This window comes from Ictalurus punctatus, chromosome 18 (genome assembly GCF_001660625.3).
Source record: "Ictalurus punctatus breed USDA103 chromosome 18, Coco_2.0, whole genome shotgun sequence".
NCBI lineage: Eukaryota > Metazoa > Chordata > Actinopteri > Siluriformes > Ictaluridae > Ictalurus > Ictalurus punctatus.
In genome coordinates this window covers 14,816,469-14,838,290 of record NC_030433.2, presented here as the reverse complement: position 1 = coordinate 14,838,290, position 21,822 = coordinate 14,816,469, and the positions used below count along the sequence as shown (strand labels likewise).

At 38.8% G+C, this 21,822-nt stretch overlaps 1 protein-coding gene across 2 annotated transcripts; it reads right to left on the bottom strand.

The window, feature by feature from the left end:
• Positions 1-528: 528 nt before the first annotated feature.
• On the bottom strand, positions 529-21,744 carry LOC108278489 (phosphatidylinositol-binding clathrin assembly protein). 2 transcript variants are annotated; one of them, XM_017491895.3, is made up of 19 exons: positions 18,810-21,744; positions 16,325-16,467; positions 15,152-15,227; positions 14,951-15,053; positions 14,741-14,834; positions 11,665-11,776; positions 10,781-10,887; positions 9,675-9,716; positions 7,393-7,478; positions 6,173-6,227; positions 5,399-5,541; positions 5,147-5,244; positions 4,794-4,904; positions 4,674-4,704; positions 3,265-3,397; positions 3,101-3,124; positions 2,959-3,015; positions 1,441-1,557; positions 529-1,223 (listed from the first exon to the last, which is right to left on the bottom strand). In XM_017491895.3, the coding sequence occupies exons 1-19, from the start codon at positions 18,937-18,939 to the stop codon at positions 1,209-1,211; spliced, it is 1,677 nt and encodes a 558-aa protein (XP_017347384.1). In that variant the 5' UTR covers positions 18,940-21,744; the 3' UTR covers positions 529-1,208. The 2 variants fall into 2 exon arrangements, with proteins under 2 accessions (XP_017347384.1, XP_017347385.1); XM_017491896.3 differs by lacking the exon at positions 9,675-9,716.
• Positions 21,745-21,822: the final 78 nt, after the last annotated feature.

Sequence of the window (21,822 nt, the reverse complement as noted above, 5' to 3'; positions counted from 1 at the left end):
CACCCTAAACTTTGTGTGTGTGCAGACTGGTTAAAGTGAAAAATATGTCACTATATTGGTCTTCCACATTCATTTATAAAAAAAGAAGAGCTGATAAGCTCATTTAAAATCTATTGAAGTTTGGTATTGAAGTGTTGTTATGTCATCAATTATAAAACCGAATCATGTTACAATATGCAAATACCTACCACATTACATATATCTCATTTATACAACTGAGCAGTTGATGGTTAAGGGCCTTGCTCAAGGGCCCAACAGTGGCAGCCTGAGGGTGCTGGGATTTGAGCTCACGACCTTCTGGTCAGAAGTCCAGTGTCTTCTGAATTTTCTTCTTTAGTAAAAAAGTGCCTTTGTGGAAATTCCACATCAAGATATTTAAAATTTCGATATATTCAAAACAGGCTTTAAAAAACTTTTAGGCTTAAATTAGATTTGCTAATAAGAAACATTAATGAACCAATATCTTCACATTTGACTACGCTGAAAATGTATGCTTATTATTAAATAGAAAAAATATAGACAAAGGCACACTGCTGTATTTCTTTTTAATCCATACAGCCATACCTTAACCATACCTGAATGAAATGTTACAAGTTACTGTATGCATAAACAGCTTCAACTTGTAAGGTGAAGTCCAAAATGTTCAGGGACAAGACAAATGTACAAAAGTGACCTGTACACATTTCTCCAGGACTCAAGAATTCAGGAGGCCAGCAACTGTGGCACGATCATCAACATTGACAGTGGTTGATTCGAAACACTATTCAGGCAATGTGCATACAAAACCGTGGCTTGGTTTAGACATTATAAACATTAAAGTTTCAGGTGCACACAATTACAACAACAAACTCTCCAACCGGGGGGAAATAGGGGGGCAGGAGACTTGACATCATGACATTGTTTCATTCCACCGCAAATCACTATACATTGTCACTCCCATTCGCATTCAGCCAGTGACATCATCTAAGAGGGCCATCTAGAAACACTAGATCTGACACTTAGGAAATTAAAGAGAACATGTAAAATGACAGGACTATGTTATGTTCTGGGGGCAGGGAATGCTACAAACACACAGCTCAAGGGGCAAAAATGGCACATGAACATGTCAGTCTCTGAGCCAATTCTCACATCATCGTTGTCATATTTGGTTTTGGGTTGGTTGATGTTTTTCCTCTGGTGCTACTGTCAGTCTGACATTCTCCTTAGTGCTACATGAAGTGCATCTGCAAATGGAAAAAAAAACCCTGTCCACTTAGAGCAACATTTCAATTAAATGTCTGTCACAGAAACATTTCAATAATTATATATCATTATGCTGTGTGTGTGCTGAACCTAATTATGAAAAAAACAAGACTTTCATCTTATTTCAAGGTTAAATAAAAGCTGAAGTTAATAATGTGGACAGAAAACGCAGTTTGGGTGCATGTGTGCACTGAGTACCTGAGTCCCAGGGACAGGAGTGAAGGGGTTGGTGGTGCGGAGAACAGGCTGGTTGTACATCACAGGCTGGGGTGCCATCAACGGCATTGAACTCATCTGGCCCATGGGAGGAGGGATCTATTAGAAAGCAAATTTTCATAGTATTAAATACTATGTATTAAATAATCCAATCATATTAGTCAAATAATTGAAAATGACAATAGGATAGTTTGGTTTAAAAAAAAAAAATGTACATGATTTTCCCCTTGCCCCAAAATGCAGCAGGCTATATGTATTGTTTCTGATATTTGCGCTTTAGTTCTGCACTACACATTCAAGCATACAAGCTTACTACTGTTAAAGGTACATTCACACATACAGCGACTCACAGCCACAAAGTGACTGGAGACCATTCTTTTTCAATGAGAGCTGGCGACTTCCGGTGACATGAGTGACAGTGGCTAGATGTAGGCGTGTCCAACGACGCAACAAAAGGTTTATGCACATTTGGAGGGACTTGGTACAGCGACTAGCCATGGGAGTGAAGACAGTAGAGTGCACGTGATCCATGATCCGCCATGCTACCTGCATGTCCAAATACTTTCAAGGACTCAGACAGTCCTGCGTTTGCGCTTGAGCCACAGATAGATCGAAAGAGCAATCACTGCTTCTCCTTCATCTTCCACTAATAAATGTTACTATGACAACCAGTAGTAGGAACGCCTACTGGCGACTTCATAGTTACTGTACCCGGTGACTGGAAGCGATAAAGTTGCTGAATATTTGAACGTACCTTAAAAAATAAGGGAAGCTTACAGTCACTAGTTTAACACTGTATGATCTGACTGTCTAATCTCTCATCAAACACTCAAATCTCAATCAGACTTCTTGTTATCTGTTTAAAACTGGAAAAAAACAACAACACAACATACTGTAGATAAACCCAAAAGTAGCAGCTATCTTGAAGCTGAATCACTTTATTCCATCCCATAGTTTCCAAGCTTCAAGGCAAACATAAATCACCGATTCCTATTAATGTGTTCATTCTCATACTTTATAGTTTCTACAGTAAGAACTTACACAGAGGCTTGTATAGCTGTCTCCAATGTTATACGTATCACACCACCATGTCATTGATTATTTGCCTATAACAGCACACCCTGTTGTGTTCTATTCCTACCATAATGTATGATGTTACTGAGGCAAACAAATGTCTTTTAATGTCTGTGAGTGTGCTATGATACAGGCATGCAGTCTGCATGATGCTGTACAGGACACTATGAGCTTCCCTTACTTGCTAAAACCAGTAGGATTGCACTGTAGCTTGAGCACAATACACAACACCAAAAAGACACATTTCAGACAATAAACATCTTTGTCTTTTTACACTATGTGTAACATCAAACATGTTCGATATTCTGTATTTTAGCTAAAGTTAAAAAAAAAAAAAAGTGTGTAAATATCTCAATTTGACCAAACTGTCCTTTTGCATGATTTTCTAAATGTAAACATTTGGTGAGATGTCTTTTTTAATCGTACCATCCCATATACAGGCACTTGGGGGGTTGTCATTGGAAATGCTACCGGAGCTGGTGCCTGAAAAATAAATGAATCAGTATACATTATGAAAAACGAATGACTACAATGTGATTTATTGCAAAGAAATAATGAAGAGACTTACATAGCCAGTATAAATCATTCCATTCTGCAGTGAACAGATGGAAGAGGAAAAGAAATGGTACAGTTAGCCATTAAGGCAGCCTGTCTTTGAAGTTGTGTTTATGTAACACTGTCTATATTCCCAGAAAAATGTGTGGTTGAGGTTTAAAGAGTAAATGTTCCTACCATCTGTGGCATAGGAATTGGGGCTGGGGCCAGGTGTGTGTGTCCCCACGGTGCGGTGCCACTCATGGCTTTAGACTGCCAGTGAGATCCTCCTGTAGTTTTCTTCTCCAGGTGGGTCCACTGCATCTCTGGCCTAATGAGAAAACATGGAACAACTTCAGCGACAAAAAACAGTCCTCAGACATCAGAGAACTCGCCAACAGCATGAATAAATATGCAGATAAATGTCTGTTAGATTAGGGCTGATTTACTTAGAATTTACCACTGTCTTAGAACTGTGAGTGCTATTAAGTTTTGTGATGAAAATATTGTAGAGAAACTAATGCTTTGGATGTGTAAAGCATTCTCATGATTGTGAAACATTCCTTTTTTGACATAAGAAAGTCTTTAGTACTTTGATATGCTGCAGTTGTTAGTTGCTATAACATAAGTGATAACCTGTCTCATGGCTGTTTCACAACATATATACATATATACATATATATAACTATAAACAGATAAAGAGTACAATGTATCATTCATTAATAAATTACTAATTATATTTTACTATATATATATATATATATATATATATATATATATATATATATTTATATTTTATATATTATATGTTTTATTCCATACTTATACAGCAAACAAGTATATTTTTTTATTTAGACTGGAATTTATTAGGTGCTCGGTTGTGACCTATAGTCAAGAGTTTTGTTTTTGTTTGTTTGTTTTTGTTTTTTTACAGTGAATGAAAAAAGTTCCCCTCAATGTTCTCAATCTACTCATCCATCACTTAATATAAAATATCTGGTCAGTGCTGGTCCCGTGTCTGCACATTTACTTTTATTGACAGGGTAGAGGGGGATTAACAATTTGTGCACATAAATAGGCTACAGTCAGTAATTATATAAACTATATGGCCAAAATTTTGTGGACACCTGACCAGTCACACTCATATGTGCTTGTTCACCAACAATATGTGGCTGTGGGGATTTGTGCTCATTCAGCTACAAGAGCATTAGTGAGGTTAGACACTGATGTCAGGCCTGGCGCAAAATTGGTGTTCCAGTTCATTCCAAAGGTGGTCAGTGGGGTTGAGATCAGGGCTCTGAGTAGGCCACTTGAGTTCTTTCACACCAAACTTGGCAAACATGTCTTCTTCTGGAATAGGTTTGGGCTCCATATTTCCAGTGAAGAGAATTCATGCTACAGCATACAAAGACATTCTATACAATTGTTTCCTTCCAACTTTGGGGCAACAGTTTGGGGAAGGTACACATATGGGTGTGATGATCAGGTGCCCGCAAACTTTTGGCCTGTTAGTGTGTACTCAGAGTGACCTATAGGGTAGCTGTATCTGATAAAATGGGCATATCTTAGGCGTACCTAATAAACTGAGTATACTGAGAAAACCTTACTTTTTGGCCAAGGGTGCTCCAAAGTGCAAATCTATGAGAAACACAACAAGCTTGATTAGACAGGAAATAAAAAAAAACAATAGTAAATATAAAAAAAAGCCACATGAATAAAAGACCTACTGCCCACTAGGTTGGCCAAAGAGGAGTCCAAGTCGTTAGTCAGTAACTTTCCTCCGTTATGGAATTGTGTGCCTTGGCCGTGGACCTGTGAAGTGGGCTTGAGTAGGGGTCCTAAAGAGCGCACAACCTGTAGCAGGAAACAGAAAGATAAAGAAATGGAACGTATGTCCTCACTGACCTTACAGACTAGCACACTCATTCACAAATCTTTGACTCACCCAGAGAATGTCCAATCATGCAGAGCAAGTCAAACATAAAAGGAGAAATATTAAGTCATATGGAAAAACATATAAAGATGAAAACTGATGTGTTTATGTTGGTGTGTGTTATCATGTTAATGGTGTAAATCTGACCTCCCCAGCCGTTGTTATTGGCAGGCAGGGTGCTAGTTGGAATAGGGGCGGTGAGGTTGTGTTGGAGGTCGAAATGATCATTGGTGAAACTGTGCACACTGTTGGTTCAAGAGACACAGAAATACACTATTTTACACCTTAAAGGTTAATACACGTATTCAAAGGACTATGAAATGGATATCAAACAGTAGAAATAATCTCTAACTATCCCATAAGTCATAAAGTGAACAGTATAAATACTGTTCTCAGTACCCGTTTGTGATGGGTAGATCTGGTGGACTGGAGAGGAGCTCAGTAGCACCACTACTGGTGCAGCTGCTGTTGGCACTGCCCACGGACTGCCCGCTGGGGGACACTGTTGGGGTCTGCATGCCAATATCTTTGAGCTGTACTCCCTGTGGTGAGGTTAAATGAGAAACATATCAACAAAGGTACTCTCTTTTTTATTTCATTTCCTCTGTAAATATTTCACAATCATATTAAGGCCAGTCGCTTCCAAGAAATAGGTTTTCGGATTTGTTTATAACTTTTATATCTCTGTAAAAATTTTTAGCAACAATTATTGGTACCAATACTTTATTTTTAAACTTGTATCCCAACTCCTGTTGGTTGAACATACCATATATTTTGTTGTACTGTATTTCTTAGGTATTATTGAAGCTGTTCTTAACGAATCATTTATTATTGGAAAGTTTAGTTCATAGATGACATCATGATTTTTGCTGAATATTTTGTATTTGTCAGACATGTATATAGCTGTATACAAGTTTTTCATAATTATCCTAGCATAATTATGTTTATTACTAAATTGAAAGAAAATTCAGAATTAAATCTACTTGTTGAAAAATAGATTTTTATGTTAATGTATATTTCGCGTTTCATTCTGATATGAGAAAATACAAAATTTGTTGTGATACCTGGACTTCACCATCAGAGAAGTATCAGGTATCACATTTTGTAACGTTAACTATTGCCTTTACTTTCAAAAACTAAACAGTGAGACATAAGAACCCTGAGTTGTCTCACTTTTGTAGGCTGTAATCTGTTGCCCTCAGCCTCCTGAGCCTGCTGTTTCTCATCCCTGCAAACAGGAAAGGTAATAAACAGTAATAAAGAGTATGAAAACACATAGGTAAATCTAAAAATGTTCACATCAAACATCAGAATGGGGAAAAATGTGATCTCAGTGACTTGGTCTGACCGTGGCATGGCTGTTGGTGGTGTTAGAATGGCTGGTTTGAAAATTTCAGAAACTGGATTGTTAACTGGGAAAAGGTGAAGTTTTTCAGTTGGTGAGTCTGTGCCCACTGTAGCCTCAGATTCCTGTTCTTGGTTGACAGGAGTGGTAGTAGTCTTCTTCTGTTGTATCCCAAGGTTCAATGTGTTGTGCACTTTGAGATGCTTTTCTGCTCACCATGGTTGTAAAGAGTGATTATTTGAGTTACCATAGCTAGCTTTCCCGACAATTCGAATAAATCCAACAAGGTGTTTCCACACATTCACTGAGTGTTTTATCGTTGTTTTCCCCCGCACCATTCTGTGTAAACTCTAGAGACTTGCTGTTGCGTGAAAATCCCAGGAGATCAGCAGTTTCTGAAATAATCAAATACTCAAAAAGGCTTGTCTGGCACAGTCAATGTCACTGAGAACATTGAGATTTTTTTCTCATTCTGATGCCTGATATGAACATTAACTGAAGCTCCTGACCTGTATCTGCATAATTTTATCCATTGCACTGCTGCCATGTGATTGGCTGATTAGTTAATTGCACAAATGTCCAGGTGTACATGTGTTCCTAATAAAGCTGGTCAGATGACTGTACTGATCCATGTAAACTGCAGTACTGTACGGTATGTGTAAAATATAATTCACTGCTTGTCGCTGTGATCTATATATTGTCTTGGCATTACATTGTATTGGTGTGCTTCTGTTATATTTCTATTACAATCACAGCTGTACAAAATAGAAAAGAAAGCTCAAGAGGCTTTTTCAGGAGGAGTCTTGGTGTAAATCTTTCTCACTAATTGTTTAATAACCTATACAATGTACAGTCTGCATGACTCTTTTCATACTGGGATCATGAATATGTGCTGTCTGGTAGAGGCCTTTTTTTTAATAAGCAAATGCTTTTTAATAACTAATAATGTCTTACTGTGCCACATAATTGCTTTTTTGAGCACCACTAGGTATAACTATGAAGATCAGTTTAATTGGGTGAAGCTTTTACTCTGATATGCATAAGATACCTGTTGATGGAGGAGAGCTCTTTGATTTTCTTGCCTTCCAAAGAGGCCAAGTGCTGTTCAAGAGCTTGTAAGAGACTACTTGGGGCCTGGAAGCGATGCAGGTTGGGGAAAAGAGATATTTCAGACACATGTTTGGACACTGAGTACAATACAAAAGCACACAGACACAGACAGACATACACTCTCACAGCCTCTCACACATAAACCAACATGAAATTTCATAAACACATGGACACTACTACATACATACATACACTACTAGAGCTGAAAGACTTACTCTCACTCGATCACTCATACACACAGACACATACATACATTCGGACAGACAAACAGACATATACAGAATCACAAAGGGAAGGTCTGCATTACTGACGTAACCTAATAGTGTTCATGAGTCTCTAAAATAAAAGGGAGACAAAGCAAAAAAGATTCAAATAGAAGATGCTTGTACATGCAAAAAATGTGTTATTTCCCATGCAAGTGTTCTGACACTTCATACACGGCTTGTGAAGCAAACTGAGATCAAGGACTTCTCAAAGGGGGAGACATAAATTACTAGACTTCTCTACAAGCACATAAAAAAGTGGGACCTTTTTTTCTGACCATGCAGAGCACTTCATAAAGCACAGATATATAAAGCCAAACCTATTCAACTTTGGATTCCACTTGGAGTTCAATTTCATTATTGCATTGCAGCAAATTGGACATTTTTGTACATCATATGTGTGTCTTTTGGAATAGTTCAGCAAACACATGCCCTTTTATCGTCAAGAAAATGAAAGGAAAACATTTGGAAGCCAAAGCAGGTTATACAGAGAAAGGCAAATGCTGGATGAGAACATGAGTTTGTGTATTCGCTGACTGAAATGCATTTTTCTTCCCCTATAGGCTATAATCGATGCGCTGTACTGGCTGATGAGGAACATTCGCTTTTCAAGTGAACGGCTTTATTCTTACACAACATTTGCCTTTCAAGGACTAGACGTGTCCACTCTGCATGCCAGTTCGAGGGAGGATTTCCATGAATAACAAAAGAACAGATTTCTCAGACACTCTAAGAGGAGACAAAACAAGGAAAAGCCCACTGAGAAATCTGAAACATACGCGACAAAACAATAGACTGTTTAAAAAAAAACCCAAACAAACAAAAAAAAGATAGCAAGAAGTTAAGGAAACGGTAACATGGCTGTAGGAGTGTACAAAAGGCCATACTATCTCTCACAACACGATTCAACCTGTGGATTATTTTGATAATTTTTTTCGTAATGTTTGTGATGAACTATTTTTGAGTATTCATAAGGATGTTACATTATGCAGGCCTTCTGAATACTGCTTCAGCTGAAGTAAACAAGGCACTCCTTCCAATTAAAATGTTTTCGATATGGTTAGGTACCACTGTGTAGTATGCCAGCCCAACACCTTCAGGAGTCCCTGTCTGATGTAAATGAAAATGTCAACAACAAAAAAGAAAAAGCCAAATGGTGGCAAACTGAAGGGGGAGATGTGTGCCCAGCACCCCTCTGTCAGTCGGCATGGAGTGTAATTGGCATGAAATGCAAAGACCAGCATAAATTGAAGGCCTACATTTGGCATGGTTGCTGACTATAAACTTCAGATGGTGCCAGGCAAAGTTTTGTCCCCTGCTCCAGTTTTAAGGCATTCTATTTATTGTGCACATTCACAACACTTCCCAAAAGATATTAAAGCAAAAAATACCCTACCAGTGCAGAGATATATGGCAATGGTGAGTGCCTGCAGTGTAAAAACTAAACACTATACCCACAATCCCTTAGGCACAAACACCATTCAGCTATATATCAGTCTGCACTGGAAATAGAAGCGCTTTAAATTTCTCATGGATTTTACCAGTAAGAAATGGTGGCTTGAAGAGCAAGCACTTAACCTTAACGTGACGACACCGCAAACCTCAATAGCCTTGAACGGCCTTTCATTCCTAATAAAAATGCTGTGCTAATACACATGGCAATATTCAAGGCATAAGGCTTCATAAATGAGAGCTTCTCTGAGGTCAAAAGGTGACCAGCTTTAGAACCCATTTACCTCTGATGAAAACAGAAAACGCAAAACAGCACATCAGATTCCCAGGGAGAGCGCGGGTATGGAGTAAGTTTCTGGAGGCCCCTATCCTAAAAGTCTGGTAGATGAGGGGTAAACATAGAGGAAATGGGGGAGGCTGGGGATGGAGGTCTATGGGGTGAGGTGGTGATGAGAATTTCGGGTGAAGCCACATGGCAGAAATTGAGATGAAATGTGCCACTAACCTGTGAGAGATCTGGGATGTCAACCTGATCAATTCCAACTTGCTGTGACACAAAAAAAGGAAAAGAGGGAGGAGAACAAAAATATAAAAAAAAAACAAAACAATGTGGAACAAAAGAGGTCAAACAAAAGAAAAACCAGAAAAGAGGTATGTGAAGGAGGGAGGAAGAATAAAGAAAAAGAGCCATTACTCCATGCGGCGTTTGTGTGGGTGTTAAAGAAAATATGGACAAATGCATGTACAAAGAGATAGACAACAAGGATTTGGATGTTGGCTTCATGGGTGACAAAACAATGAAATGTCACTTTTGGTCGTGAACGGAGATGAAATATTTATGACTAGGTGAGAAACATCCAAAAGAAACACACAACTAATGTTGACTTTGAAAAAAAAAGGACAAGAAAAAATGGCATACACACATTGTTATACAAATAAAGAAATGCGCTCTTAAAGTCAACTTTAGTCTGTTTTTGGATAGCACTGCACCCAGTTCCTGAAGAGACATATTACTTAACCAAAAAAAGACAAAATAATAAAACATAATCTAGAAATCAAGCAGGATGTGCAGGATTTTTTTCTTCCAAAAAATACCTCCATACACAGCAAGACATTATGCTTTATAAATAAATAATAAATAAAAGGAATGGCTAAATTCCAGCCATGTGGCACAGTTGTCAAAAATATTATTTGCTTTAATGCATACTCGTTTTCTAAAGGCAGAGGACACGATTACTGAACCTTTATCCATCACCGTTTTAGATACGAAACACTACAAAGTCCTCACTCATATTTGATTCTCACAATCAGAGATCTTCCATGTTGACAACTGTGCCCTGCAAAACTGTTTTTTTTTCTGCAAACTTAAGTCAAATGACTGAAATAGTTGGTGTTCATTTGAATAACACATCATTGTTCTTATTGTTGCTGAGATAGACTGAGAGACATTTCGCTAACGCATGCAGTGCAGGCAGCAGAACAGGCAGAATGAAGGGGAACCTCTGGTAAAAGTTGAACCGAAAGCCAAGAGGGGCAGTAAGAAAAAAATAGGGGCCTGTGTGGAAGAGCCTGACCGAACCCATGCATTGAGTGTATTCAGAAACATTTTACCTCTGCCACTTTGAGAAACTCTGAGAGCTTGGTCATCCTGATAAGAAACTTCTTGTATATTTCCAGGGCTTCTTTACACTGGTGCTTCTTCATATCAAAATATTTCTCTTTGGAAATGAAACAAGGTATTTAGCATGACACAATCTTCCAATAATCTCAGCTGCATACGCTAAAATGTCTTACACCACAGCATTGTTGAATTCTTGAATCGGATTGGTCAGAAGATTTTGATTAATAGGTTATCATTTCTATAGTAACAGCTCATTCACAGGGAACTGTATGGCAGATGTCCCACATAGTCAAAATCTAATAATAATCAGGTTAATAACGTTTCTTTGCTAACAACGAACAATGTTTTCTGTAAAAAAAAAAAAAAAGTTTATTTAATATTTATGAAAGGAGTCTCCAGTATCAGTAAGTTTTCCCCAACAGGAGTCTTCAGGACATGCAACACTGCTCTTTCTGGTTTCTAGGTAACATCACAAGCTGCTGTTTTTTTTTTTCTTATTAACATCAAAAGAAGAAAAATGGACGGTGATGAGGGAATGACTGTTTATAGCTGCTATACTGTAAGTAATAAAGATTTTGCAGGGGTTCCACAACATTAAATGTAACTATAAACTGATATAAGGTATGTTAACCTTTAATTAATAAAATAATGCAACCATTGGGAAAATGCTGTGGTATAAGAGGAATAACACACTTCAATTTTATTTGGTAGAAAAATAATCAACTTTCTGGCGGTAACATTAACTTTGCTTCACATTGGGTGGCATCACACCACCCCATCACTGATGACATTCCATAAAGAAACAGCAACATAACTGACACCAGAAACGACAAAAACTACAAATATATATACTATAAAATATATACTATATTACCTAGAAGGTTAATAACACCCTCGTTGTAAGCAGCAAAGATGCGAATAGAGTCCTTGAAGAGCAGCATGAAGGCACCATTGATCACACCATTGGTCAGTACATTAGAGCTGGCCTACAGGGAAAATCACAGTAATGCAGTTAAGTGCAATTGTTAGGATTGTGAATGTCCTTAGGATAAAACAAGGAAGACAAAGAAATACAATTCATGCAAAAAGGCATTTAGTTAGGTTTAGGTTAGGTTTCACAGAGTTTCTTCATTGTGATACAAAGTAACAAAAATGTCATGTTTGGTATATGTCCAGTATAATATGTACACCGCCCCCTCCTTTTGTCTTGAGATTTTGCTGTTATAATAACCTCCACTCTTCTAGGAAGGCTTTCCACTAGATTATGATGTGGGGATTTGTGCTCATTTGGCCACAAGAGCATTAGTGAGATCAGGCACTGATGTCGGAGTTCTGGTTTGCAGTTGGCATTGCAGTTCATCCCAAAGATATCCGGTGGGGTTGAGGTCAGGGCTCTGTTCAGGCTACTTGAATTCTTCCATAACAACCCCGGTAAGCCATGTCTTCATTGAGCTCGCTTTGTGCACAGAGGTATTGTCATGTTGGAACAGGTTTGTGCCCCATTGTTCCAGTGAAGTCAAATATTAATGCTATGACGTATAAAGACATTCTATACAATTGTGCACTTCATATTTTCTGGCAATAGTTTACAGAAGGGCCACATATGGGTGTGATGGTCAGGTATCCACATACTTTTGGCCATATTGTGTATATGTAATTATAAGTGGTTCTTGAGAGTTTTTTAATATGATGGAATTTCCTCTTCTTGAGGCAAGGCAGTTAAAAAAAAGTCATTATATGAAACAGAAACACCAACTCTACAGCAATTGGAGCAATTGGTCAGTAGTAGCATACAACGTAGGCAGGATGTAAACAGCTACAACTATGAAGGTACAACAGAAGCTGATTTCAGTTTCATTTTAAACTCTCTTCTTGACCATATTTACAAGTAATAAGAGCGAGTTTCCTTTGTGCCTATTTTCCAACTTCTCACTACCATCCTTCATTTTGTCAGCAATGTAGTATTTAGTAAATTTGTAAATAGCTTGTAGTGCCATGACCAGTGAGTTCTAATTTATTTTTTAAGAAATCAACTTTAATCTATTATTTTAAATTCTCACAAAACTATATACTTTTCAGTCTTCAGAAAATCCTCCTTGTTCAGTCTTCTTATTCAGTCTTCAGAAAATCTTCCTCCAGCAACCTTTTTGAGTGTATATTAGCTACTTTCCTCGGAAAAAGAGTAAGCAACCTCGGCGCATTGTGTCAAGGTTAACTGAGAACTAAGGAAGAATTAATACAACCCCAATTCCAAAAAAGTTGTGGAGCTATGTAAAATGTAAATAAAAACAGAATGCAATGATTTGCAAATCTCATAAACCCATATGCCCCGCGACCCTGAAGAAGGAGTAAGCGGTAGAAGATGGATGGATGGATGGATAAACCCATATGTTATTCACAATAGAAGATAGAAAATATATCAAATGTTTAAACTGAGGAAATATACCATTTTAAGAAAATAAATACGTAATTTTGAATTTGATTGCTGCAACACGTCTCAAAAAAGTTGCAATGGGGGCAACAAATGGCTGGTAAGTAAGTGTTAGTAAAAAGAAACAGCTGGAGGTTAATTAGCAACAGGTCAGTAACATGATTGGGTATGAAAAGAGTATCGTAGAGAGACAGAGTCTTTCAGAAGGAAAGGTGGGCAGAGGTTCACCAATCTGCAAAAAACTTCATCTGCAATTTGTGGAACAATTTCCGAATAATGTCTCTCAACATAAATCATATCATCTACAGTACATAATATCATCAAAAGAATCCGAGAATCTGGAGAAATCTCTGTGTGTAAAGGACAAGGGTGAAAATCAATATTTCTTGCCCGTGATCTTCGGGCCCTCAGGCGGCACTGCATTAAAAACAGGCATGATTCTGTAATGGAAATCACTGCATGGGCTCAGAAAAACATCCAGAACTCACTGTCTGTGAACACATTTCACAGTGCCATCCACAAATGCTGCTTAAAGCTCTACCATGCAAAGAATAAGCTATACATGAACATGATCCAGAAACGTTGCCTTCTTCTCTGTGCCAAAGCTCATTTAAAATGGACTGAGGCAAAGTGGAAAACTGTTCTGTGTTCAGACGAATCAAAATTTGAATTTTTTTTTGGAAACCATGGAAGCCGCGTCCTCTAAACTAAAGAGGATTAAGAGGAGAGGGACCATCCGGCTTTTTATCAGCGTTCTGTTCAAAAGCCTGCATCTCTGATGGTATAGGGGTGCATTAGTGCCTATGGAATGGGCAGCTTGTACATCTGGAAAGGCATCATCAATGCTGAAAGGTATACACAAGTTTTAGAGCAACATATGCTTCCATCCAGATTCCAACCCATCTTCACTTCTGAGAGATTCTGCCTCCCTAAGATACTCTTTTTATACCCAATCATGTTACTGACCTGTTGCCAATTAACCTCCAGCTGTTTCTTTTTAGTAACACTTACTTTTCCAGCCATTTGTTGCCCCTGTCCCAACATTTTTGAGATGTGCTGCAGCCATGAAATTCAAAATTAGCTTATTTTTTTCTTTAAAATGGTACATTTCCTCAGTTTAAACATCTGATATGTTTCTGTGTTTTATTGTGAATAACATATGGGTTTGTGAGATTTGCAAATCATTGCATTCTGTTTTTATTTATACCTTACACAGAGTCCCAACTTTTTTGGAATTGGGGTAGTAGACATTCAGAAAAAAAAAAAAATTGAATAAGATGAGATACAAGCAATGAAATGATAACAAGAATATGTTATAAGAATTGAAGAACATATTAGTACTAGGTCCAACCATTACTTTGTCGTTCTTTACACTGACGTGCTAAGTAACACTAAAACGTTATACCTGCAGTTCTGCCTTTAGGACTTTACATCATTTGTTTTGGCTAAGGTAGAAACTATAACTATATTTTTCTAGAATTAATCTTAATCCACTGTCAGACCTCTCAAGCAAGTTTACCTCAAAGTCCAGAAGGGCATCCAGTTGATTTTGAATGATTGGGAGGGTCTTCATCAGCTTCTCTGTGCTCATGGTGCGCATCACCCCATCAATTCTACAAAACAGTGAAGGCTTACAGGAGCTTGCACAAAGCTATAAATGAAAGTATGTCTATAGAAGACTCCTCTGAGTTATTGGGTTTCGAAAAAAAAAAAATCAATCCCTACTCACCCCCTCTTCATCTTGGTGAAGTCAACTGCTACCAGCCTGTAGGACATTGCCCGTTCATTAAGATATCTGCTGTATCGTCTAATGTAGGTGGACATGTCATAACCTATAGGAAATAAATTATAAACGTAAGTGTTTTGTCCAATAACCACTGCCTGGAGAGACACATCTGGAGTGTGGTCTTGTTTTAAAATGCATACTCACCTTGTAATGCCCCTTTATCTATGAAATTATTCAAGTTAAAGAGTGTGCTTCTGGATGCGAGGTATTGGATGAACCTCTATTTGAAGGAACGAAATAACACTCGTAAGTGGAGCTCTCTGAAGGTTTGTTAATACGTTAGGACAAATTTGACTGTAGTCAGATTTAATGTTGTTGAAAAAACACTCATATCATCATTTAAATCTTTTCCAACATGTTCACACATTCAAATAAACAGAACCTTGAAAATGTTACAGCACATTAGTTAACCCTGTATGGACCTATAAATGGACTCCTTTATGCAATCCACATTTTTTTCCTGCCATGTAATTAAACTCTTGTGTTACCAAGGCAACCTGTAAAAGAACTATTATCTTTGGTCAAAGAACACATGGCAAGCATTTTTTAAGTACTTATATACTATTAAGATAATTTGTAAAATAAAAAAATTTCGGTAATGTTTTGGGTATGATGTGTAAGATTAATCAAATGCGCTACATGTGGAATAATGAAAGAGTTTGGCTTTCAAATGGATTAAAAAATGCATGAATAACAATGGCTCATTGGGGAATACATACGGTATAATGTGCATGCTAGCATAATCTCGGTTACATTGAACACGACTGAGCTAGACGTTTTTTAAAATGTATTTTTAGGTAGAAGTCAATCAGTTTTATGAAAGGATGTTTTAGATAATGGATTTTAAAAATTGCTACAATGGACAGTTTTAATCTAGAGTTTTTAGAGTTTTAATCTAGAGTGTGGAAATTTTGCCTAAATCTCTTGTGTTCTTTTCAGTGGCAACTTTTTCTTTTACTAATGATAAACATAACTTACTATCGAGAATATGTTTTCTCAATTTAGGAGTAAAAATGAAACAGAACAAATTTAATTGAGTGTTTTTTAAAAGACATTTTTATATAAGAAATAGGCCTTTGAAAACACCCTGTTTGATGAAAACTGTTACCTGTTATGGCCCATTGTCATGTATAAGTTTCATTCTCCTAGGTCAAAAGTCAAATATTGTATGTTACAAACAGATTTACAGATCTATTTTGTGGATGTAGTAGAACTAAAATCACCAAATTTATTTTTTGCATAATGTGACTGTAGGTCCATAGAGGGTTAAAACAACAACAACATACAATTACAAAGATAAAATGCCATGCCTCTTACCTCATTGCCATACATCATGAGATGATGTGTGGTGATAAGGGTTTTGAACACCACAACCCAGCTTTGACTGGATGTCCTCTCAATCAGAGTGTCAGCCAGATGAGGTATACTCACACTCAGCTCATTGGTGCAATGCATCAGATCTGGGCATTGCACAGAAACAAAAACACAAATGAAACTTGCCACATACCAATAACTCAGGAATACTTTTTGAAAAAACACACACACACACACACACACACACACACACACACACACACACACACACACACACACACACACAAACACACACACACACACACATATCCTGGTGTATTTCCGAGAATGCCAGTGCAGACTTCTTTCCTAATGCCCCTAAGGCTTACCTCTGTCCTAAACTTGTTAACTGAGAGTTTAATTGATTACCTGCTCCCTTAATCAACTATGCTCAGAGGTTATTTGTGAATTAAAGGAAAACTCGCCTTGGCTTGTGAGGTCGGTGGACTCCACAGCAGACCCTTCTAAGCATGTTGTCAGCAAACAGTGGAAATTTAATTTTTTTGGATTTAATTGGTAGGTATTGGTCTGAAATATCTTACAAGGTGCTTTTTGTAATATTCAAATAAGCCTAAGGTTTATTTATTCATGGACCAGCCACTGAGTGTGGACGTTTCGGAGGCCAGAGTAATTGGAGAAGGAAAAATGGTACAATATTCTAGGACCCTGAAGCAAGCAGAGGTTTAATGATCTTACTCAAAAACATAATCTTATTTCCACAGTGTATAAAGCAGGACCTTATAACCCCAGATCTACTACACAAGCCTAGAGCACAGGTGCATTATGTAACCAAGCTTGAGACTGAAAGCTCCGATTGCAGCTTTTCACTGGATCTACTGGCCTATGCTCTAAAAGCAAAAGCTTCATGGAAGATCACGAAATAACTCCTAGTTTTCCTAGGAAAATGAAGAATCCCTAAAAGATCCTTGCATGTCCAGGATTTACTAGCTGCCCAAACCTAAAGAAAAAATACACCCTGAATGTTTCGCATATTAATCTTTAGAATTAACACGTGATCTCTAATGGCATCCAAGATTTATTTCATAATGAGTTGCCTTTTTTTTTTTTTTTTAAACCTCTTTCATCTCCATGTTGGTCTATTTTCACTTTGGTTAATGGGTTCCTACACTATCCACAAGGCAGTGTGACTACGTGCTGATAGCAGTGGCAGTGGGAACTCATCCCTACTTAAAGAGACCAATGGAGTAGCGCTTTAGTCCTTCAGTCTTTCTAGTACTCTGCTAAAACAAATCAGCTTCATTTTTCATGCTAATACCACTGTCAAAACAAAGCTGATCGCAAACTAGAAGAATCTCTACCATAAATCATGGCTGCATTGCATTCTGGAACTTTGTGTCCAATGTTTGCTGTCTCCACTACTTCTACATAGGATTACTCATCAATATGACATTGCGTATCACTGGAAAATGATGAGTGAGAAAATGGTGATCTTTTGGGTTTTTTTTTAAGGAGCATTGCTAAAAGCGAAACCTGATTGTTATCCCTTATGTTTAAGATAGTTGAGCTAGCAATGTCCTCCTGTGACGTCTTCTAACAGGAATAACGAAAATACAGCAGCAAACAACACATTAGCACCATAATCATATTTCAATATAAATCTATTTAAAATATTCCGGTATTTCAGGGAGGCGGTGTCCTTTAAAACTGCATCAGAGCAAAAAATTTCACTGTGGCTCCTTAAAATGAGTAATATGTTGACTATGTAGAGAGACAGTTCATCATATTTGTGACACATATTTGAAACATTCCAGGTAATGGATTCACCGTTAATAGGTATACAGTATACATCTGCTCATCAGTAGCACTGAGAATGAAGAAATTCAGCATACAAACAAATGCTGATGTCTGGTGTGCAAGTCAGTTCTTTTGTGCATGCTTTAACATCATATATTTTCAATCATCCATATGCCCTTGATAGTGTAGGCCTGTGCTGTTGTTATTTCATTCTAATCATGCAGGTTTGAGGTGTGTACGATTAACACACCGTGGGTTTTATTCTACATTCTTTTTCTTCTGACGTAGTATTTATACATATTCTAGACATTAAATCAGTCTGAATCAGAGGCTTATTAAAATGCAACATAACCGACACGGTGACATTCCTCAGCAGCATTTAGTGTTGCAGTGAGGCCTCGCTCCTGTTTGCGTGTGTGTGAAGTGTGTAATTATTAAGCTTTATGGGCTTTGCTACCCTGACCTTGACTATAATTGGATATGCTAATTGGTGCCCAGTAATAATCAGGTAGAATCGTTTGAACCGGAATCAGTAGGTTATATCTGATAGAGAGTATTAAGGAGGGAGAGAGAGAGAGAGAGAGAGAGAGAGAGAGAGAGAGAGAGAGAGAGAGATGGACAATCGACATATGAAGGCCAGATCGCGATGAAGCGAAAGAAATATTGTGAAGGGCGATGTATGGACTTAACCTACAGTCAAGGTGCTTCTTCTTGGGCGCGCTGACTTCGTGCGTCGTGGCCTTGCACACCGCTTTGCTGATGGCCGATCCGCTCATGCTGTGCTGCGCCGCGGCGATCCTGTCCGTGAGAGATTGTCCCGACATGATCGGCTCTTCTCTGTGTGTGTGTGTGTGTGTGTGTGTGTGTGTGTGTGTGTGTGTGAGAGAGAGAGAGAGATTGCCTTTCAATCAATGGACGTATTCACTGCAGGGGTGGAGAGCGCACTGGATATGTGCAGAGAGATCGGCAGGATGCTGACATTCAGTTGAACGACGTGCCGATCAAGGACGAAGAACGAGCGCGCGATCCCCCCCAAAAGTGATGAGCGATCGAAATGCGTTTAATTGAAGCAGACCCTTGCGTTACTACCCGCAATAGGACATCACTATGGTGACTGCTACCCTCCCGCGCCGCCGGTTAACCATGTAACTGCTGCTCCGATACGACGAACCGTTACGATTTACGATTTGGTTTTCTACTCGCAGGTGAGTTGACGAGGTGACGCGTGCAGCAGAAAGACGCCCGGTCTAACACTAAGCCGCAGAGCAGAAACAGGATCGGGATCAGGTTCAGGTTCAAGATCAGGCTAGCCACTCAGTCTCATTGTCAGATTCCTTCAGCCTGCTTCATGAGGACACTGCAATGAGCACACGACCATCCGTTATCCCAGTTCCACACCAAGGTCCTCACGCATGCAAATTCAGCTGTTCAGCATCATGATGTAGAACAGATGAACAAATCCAGCGTTTGCCTCCAATTCAGAGCCGGATGCTCAGCGCAAAATGGCAGAATCAGGTGACCCGAGAAAGAGGAGGAGGAGAAGGGAGAAAGGAGGGGGTCTGTCTATCCGGGGTGGGCATCTTAAAGTGAAATTTTCACGATGCACTCTGAAACTCTAAAGCTTAATCCACCCCCCCTAGATTTATACCTCACACACACACAGTACTACTGCATCACCAATTCATTTACAAGATGTGGTTTCAAATTCCTTTATTCATCTCCATTATGCATCTTCTAAATGGTTTGGTTCATTTCCATGGTCATGAATGTGGCACAATAAATAAAGTCAATAAATACAGCATATCAGTAGTGAATGAAGAAAAACAAAATACACACAATGTTATTTAAATAAATGCTAATTCCTACTTAACAGATATAAACTCATGAGCCACTGGTTTGGTCATTGTGGAATCATGGGGCAGTATGCTCACGTCCCCATTTAGCTCAGTTTTTTATTACATCCATGCTGTAGTTCTGGTAGTCATTTAAAAACCGATTTGAAACATTGTTCACTGTAGCGCAAACAAATCATCTGCTCTGTACTACCCTACCCAAGCTTATTCATGTGATCCTTCTTGTGTGCATCTTATGTTCAGCACAGTAGATTCCTAATCCTACAAAGCAAATAATACTGTCCTGGTTTGTTTCTACATTTAAACATTTTGCATTCAAAAGACTTTTCAAAATATATACAGTATCTCACAAAAGTGAGTACATTTTTGTAAATATTTGTTTATCTTTTCATGTGACAATACTGAAGAAATGGCACTTTGCTACAATGTAAAGTAGTGAGTGTACAGCTTGTGTAACAGTGTAAATTTGCTGTCCCCTCAAAATAACTCAACACACTAATTAATGTCTAAACCGCTGGCAACAAAAGTGAGTACACCCCTAAGTGAAAATGTCCAAATTGGGCCCAATTAGCCATTTTCCTTCCCTGGTGTCATGTGACTTGTTAGTGTCACAAGGTTTCAGGTGTGAATGGGGAGCAGGTGTGTTAAATTTGGTGTCATCGCTCTCACACTCCCTGGTCACTGGAAGTTCAACATGGCACCTCATGGCAAAGAACTCTCTGAGGATCTGAAAAAAATAATTGTTGCTCTACATAAAGATGGACTAGGCTACAAGAAGACTAACAAGACCCTGACACTGAGCTGCAGCATGGTGGCCAAGACCATACAGTGGTTTAACAGGACAGGTTCCACTCAGAACACGCCTCGCCATGGTTGACCAAAGAAGTTGAGTGCAAGCGCTCAGCGTCATATCCAGAGGTTGTCTTTGGGAAATAGACGTATGAGTGCTGCCAGCATTGCTGTAGAGGTTGAAGGGGTGGGGGGTCAGCTTGTCAATGCTCAGACCTTATGCCGCACACTGCATCAAATTGGTCTGCATTGCTGTCGTCCCAGAAGGAAGCCTCTTCTAAATATGATGCACAAGAAAGACCACAAACAGTTTGCTGAAGACAAGCAGACTAAGGACATGGATTACTGGAACCATGTCCTGTGGTCTGATGAGACCAAGATAAACTTATTTGGTTCAGATGATGTCAAGAGTGTGTGGTGGCAACCAGGTGAGGAGTACAAAGACAAGTGTGTCTTGCCTACAGTCAAGCATGGTGGTGGGAGTGTCATGGTCTGGGGCTGCATGAGTGCTGCCGGCACTGGGGAGCTACAGTTCATTGAGGGAACCATACTGATCATACCAACATGTACTGTGACATACTGAAGCAGAGCATGATCCCAGCATGTATTCCAGCATAAGAACGACCCCAAACACACCTCCAAGACAACCACTGCCTTGCTAAAGAAGCTGAGGGTGAAGGTGATGGATTGGCCAAGCTTTTCTCCAGACTTAAACCCTATTGAGCATCTGTGGGGCATCCTCAAACGGAAGGTGGAGAAGCACGAGGTCTCTAACATCCACCAGCTCCGTGTTTTCGTCATGGAGGAGTGGAAGAGGACTCCAGTGGCAGCCTGTGAAGCTCTGGTGAACGCCATGCCCAAGAGGGTTAAGGCAGTGATGGAAAATAATGGTGCCACACAAGATATTGACACTTTGGGCCCAATTTGGACATTTTCAATTAGGGGTGTACTCACTTTTGTTGCCAGCGGTTTAGACATTAATGGCTGTGTGCTGAGTTATTTTGAGGGGACAGCAAATTTATACTGTTACACAAACTGGACACTCACTACTTTACATTGTAGCAA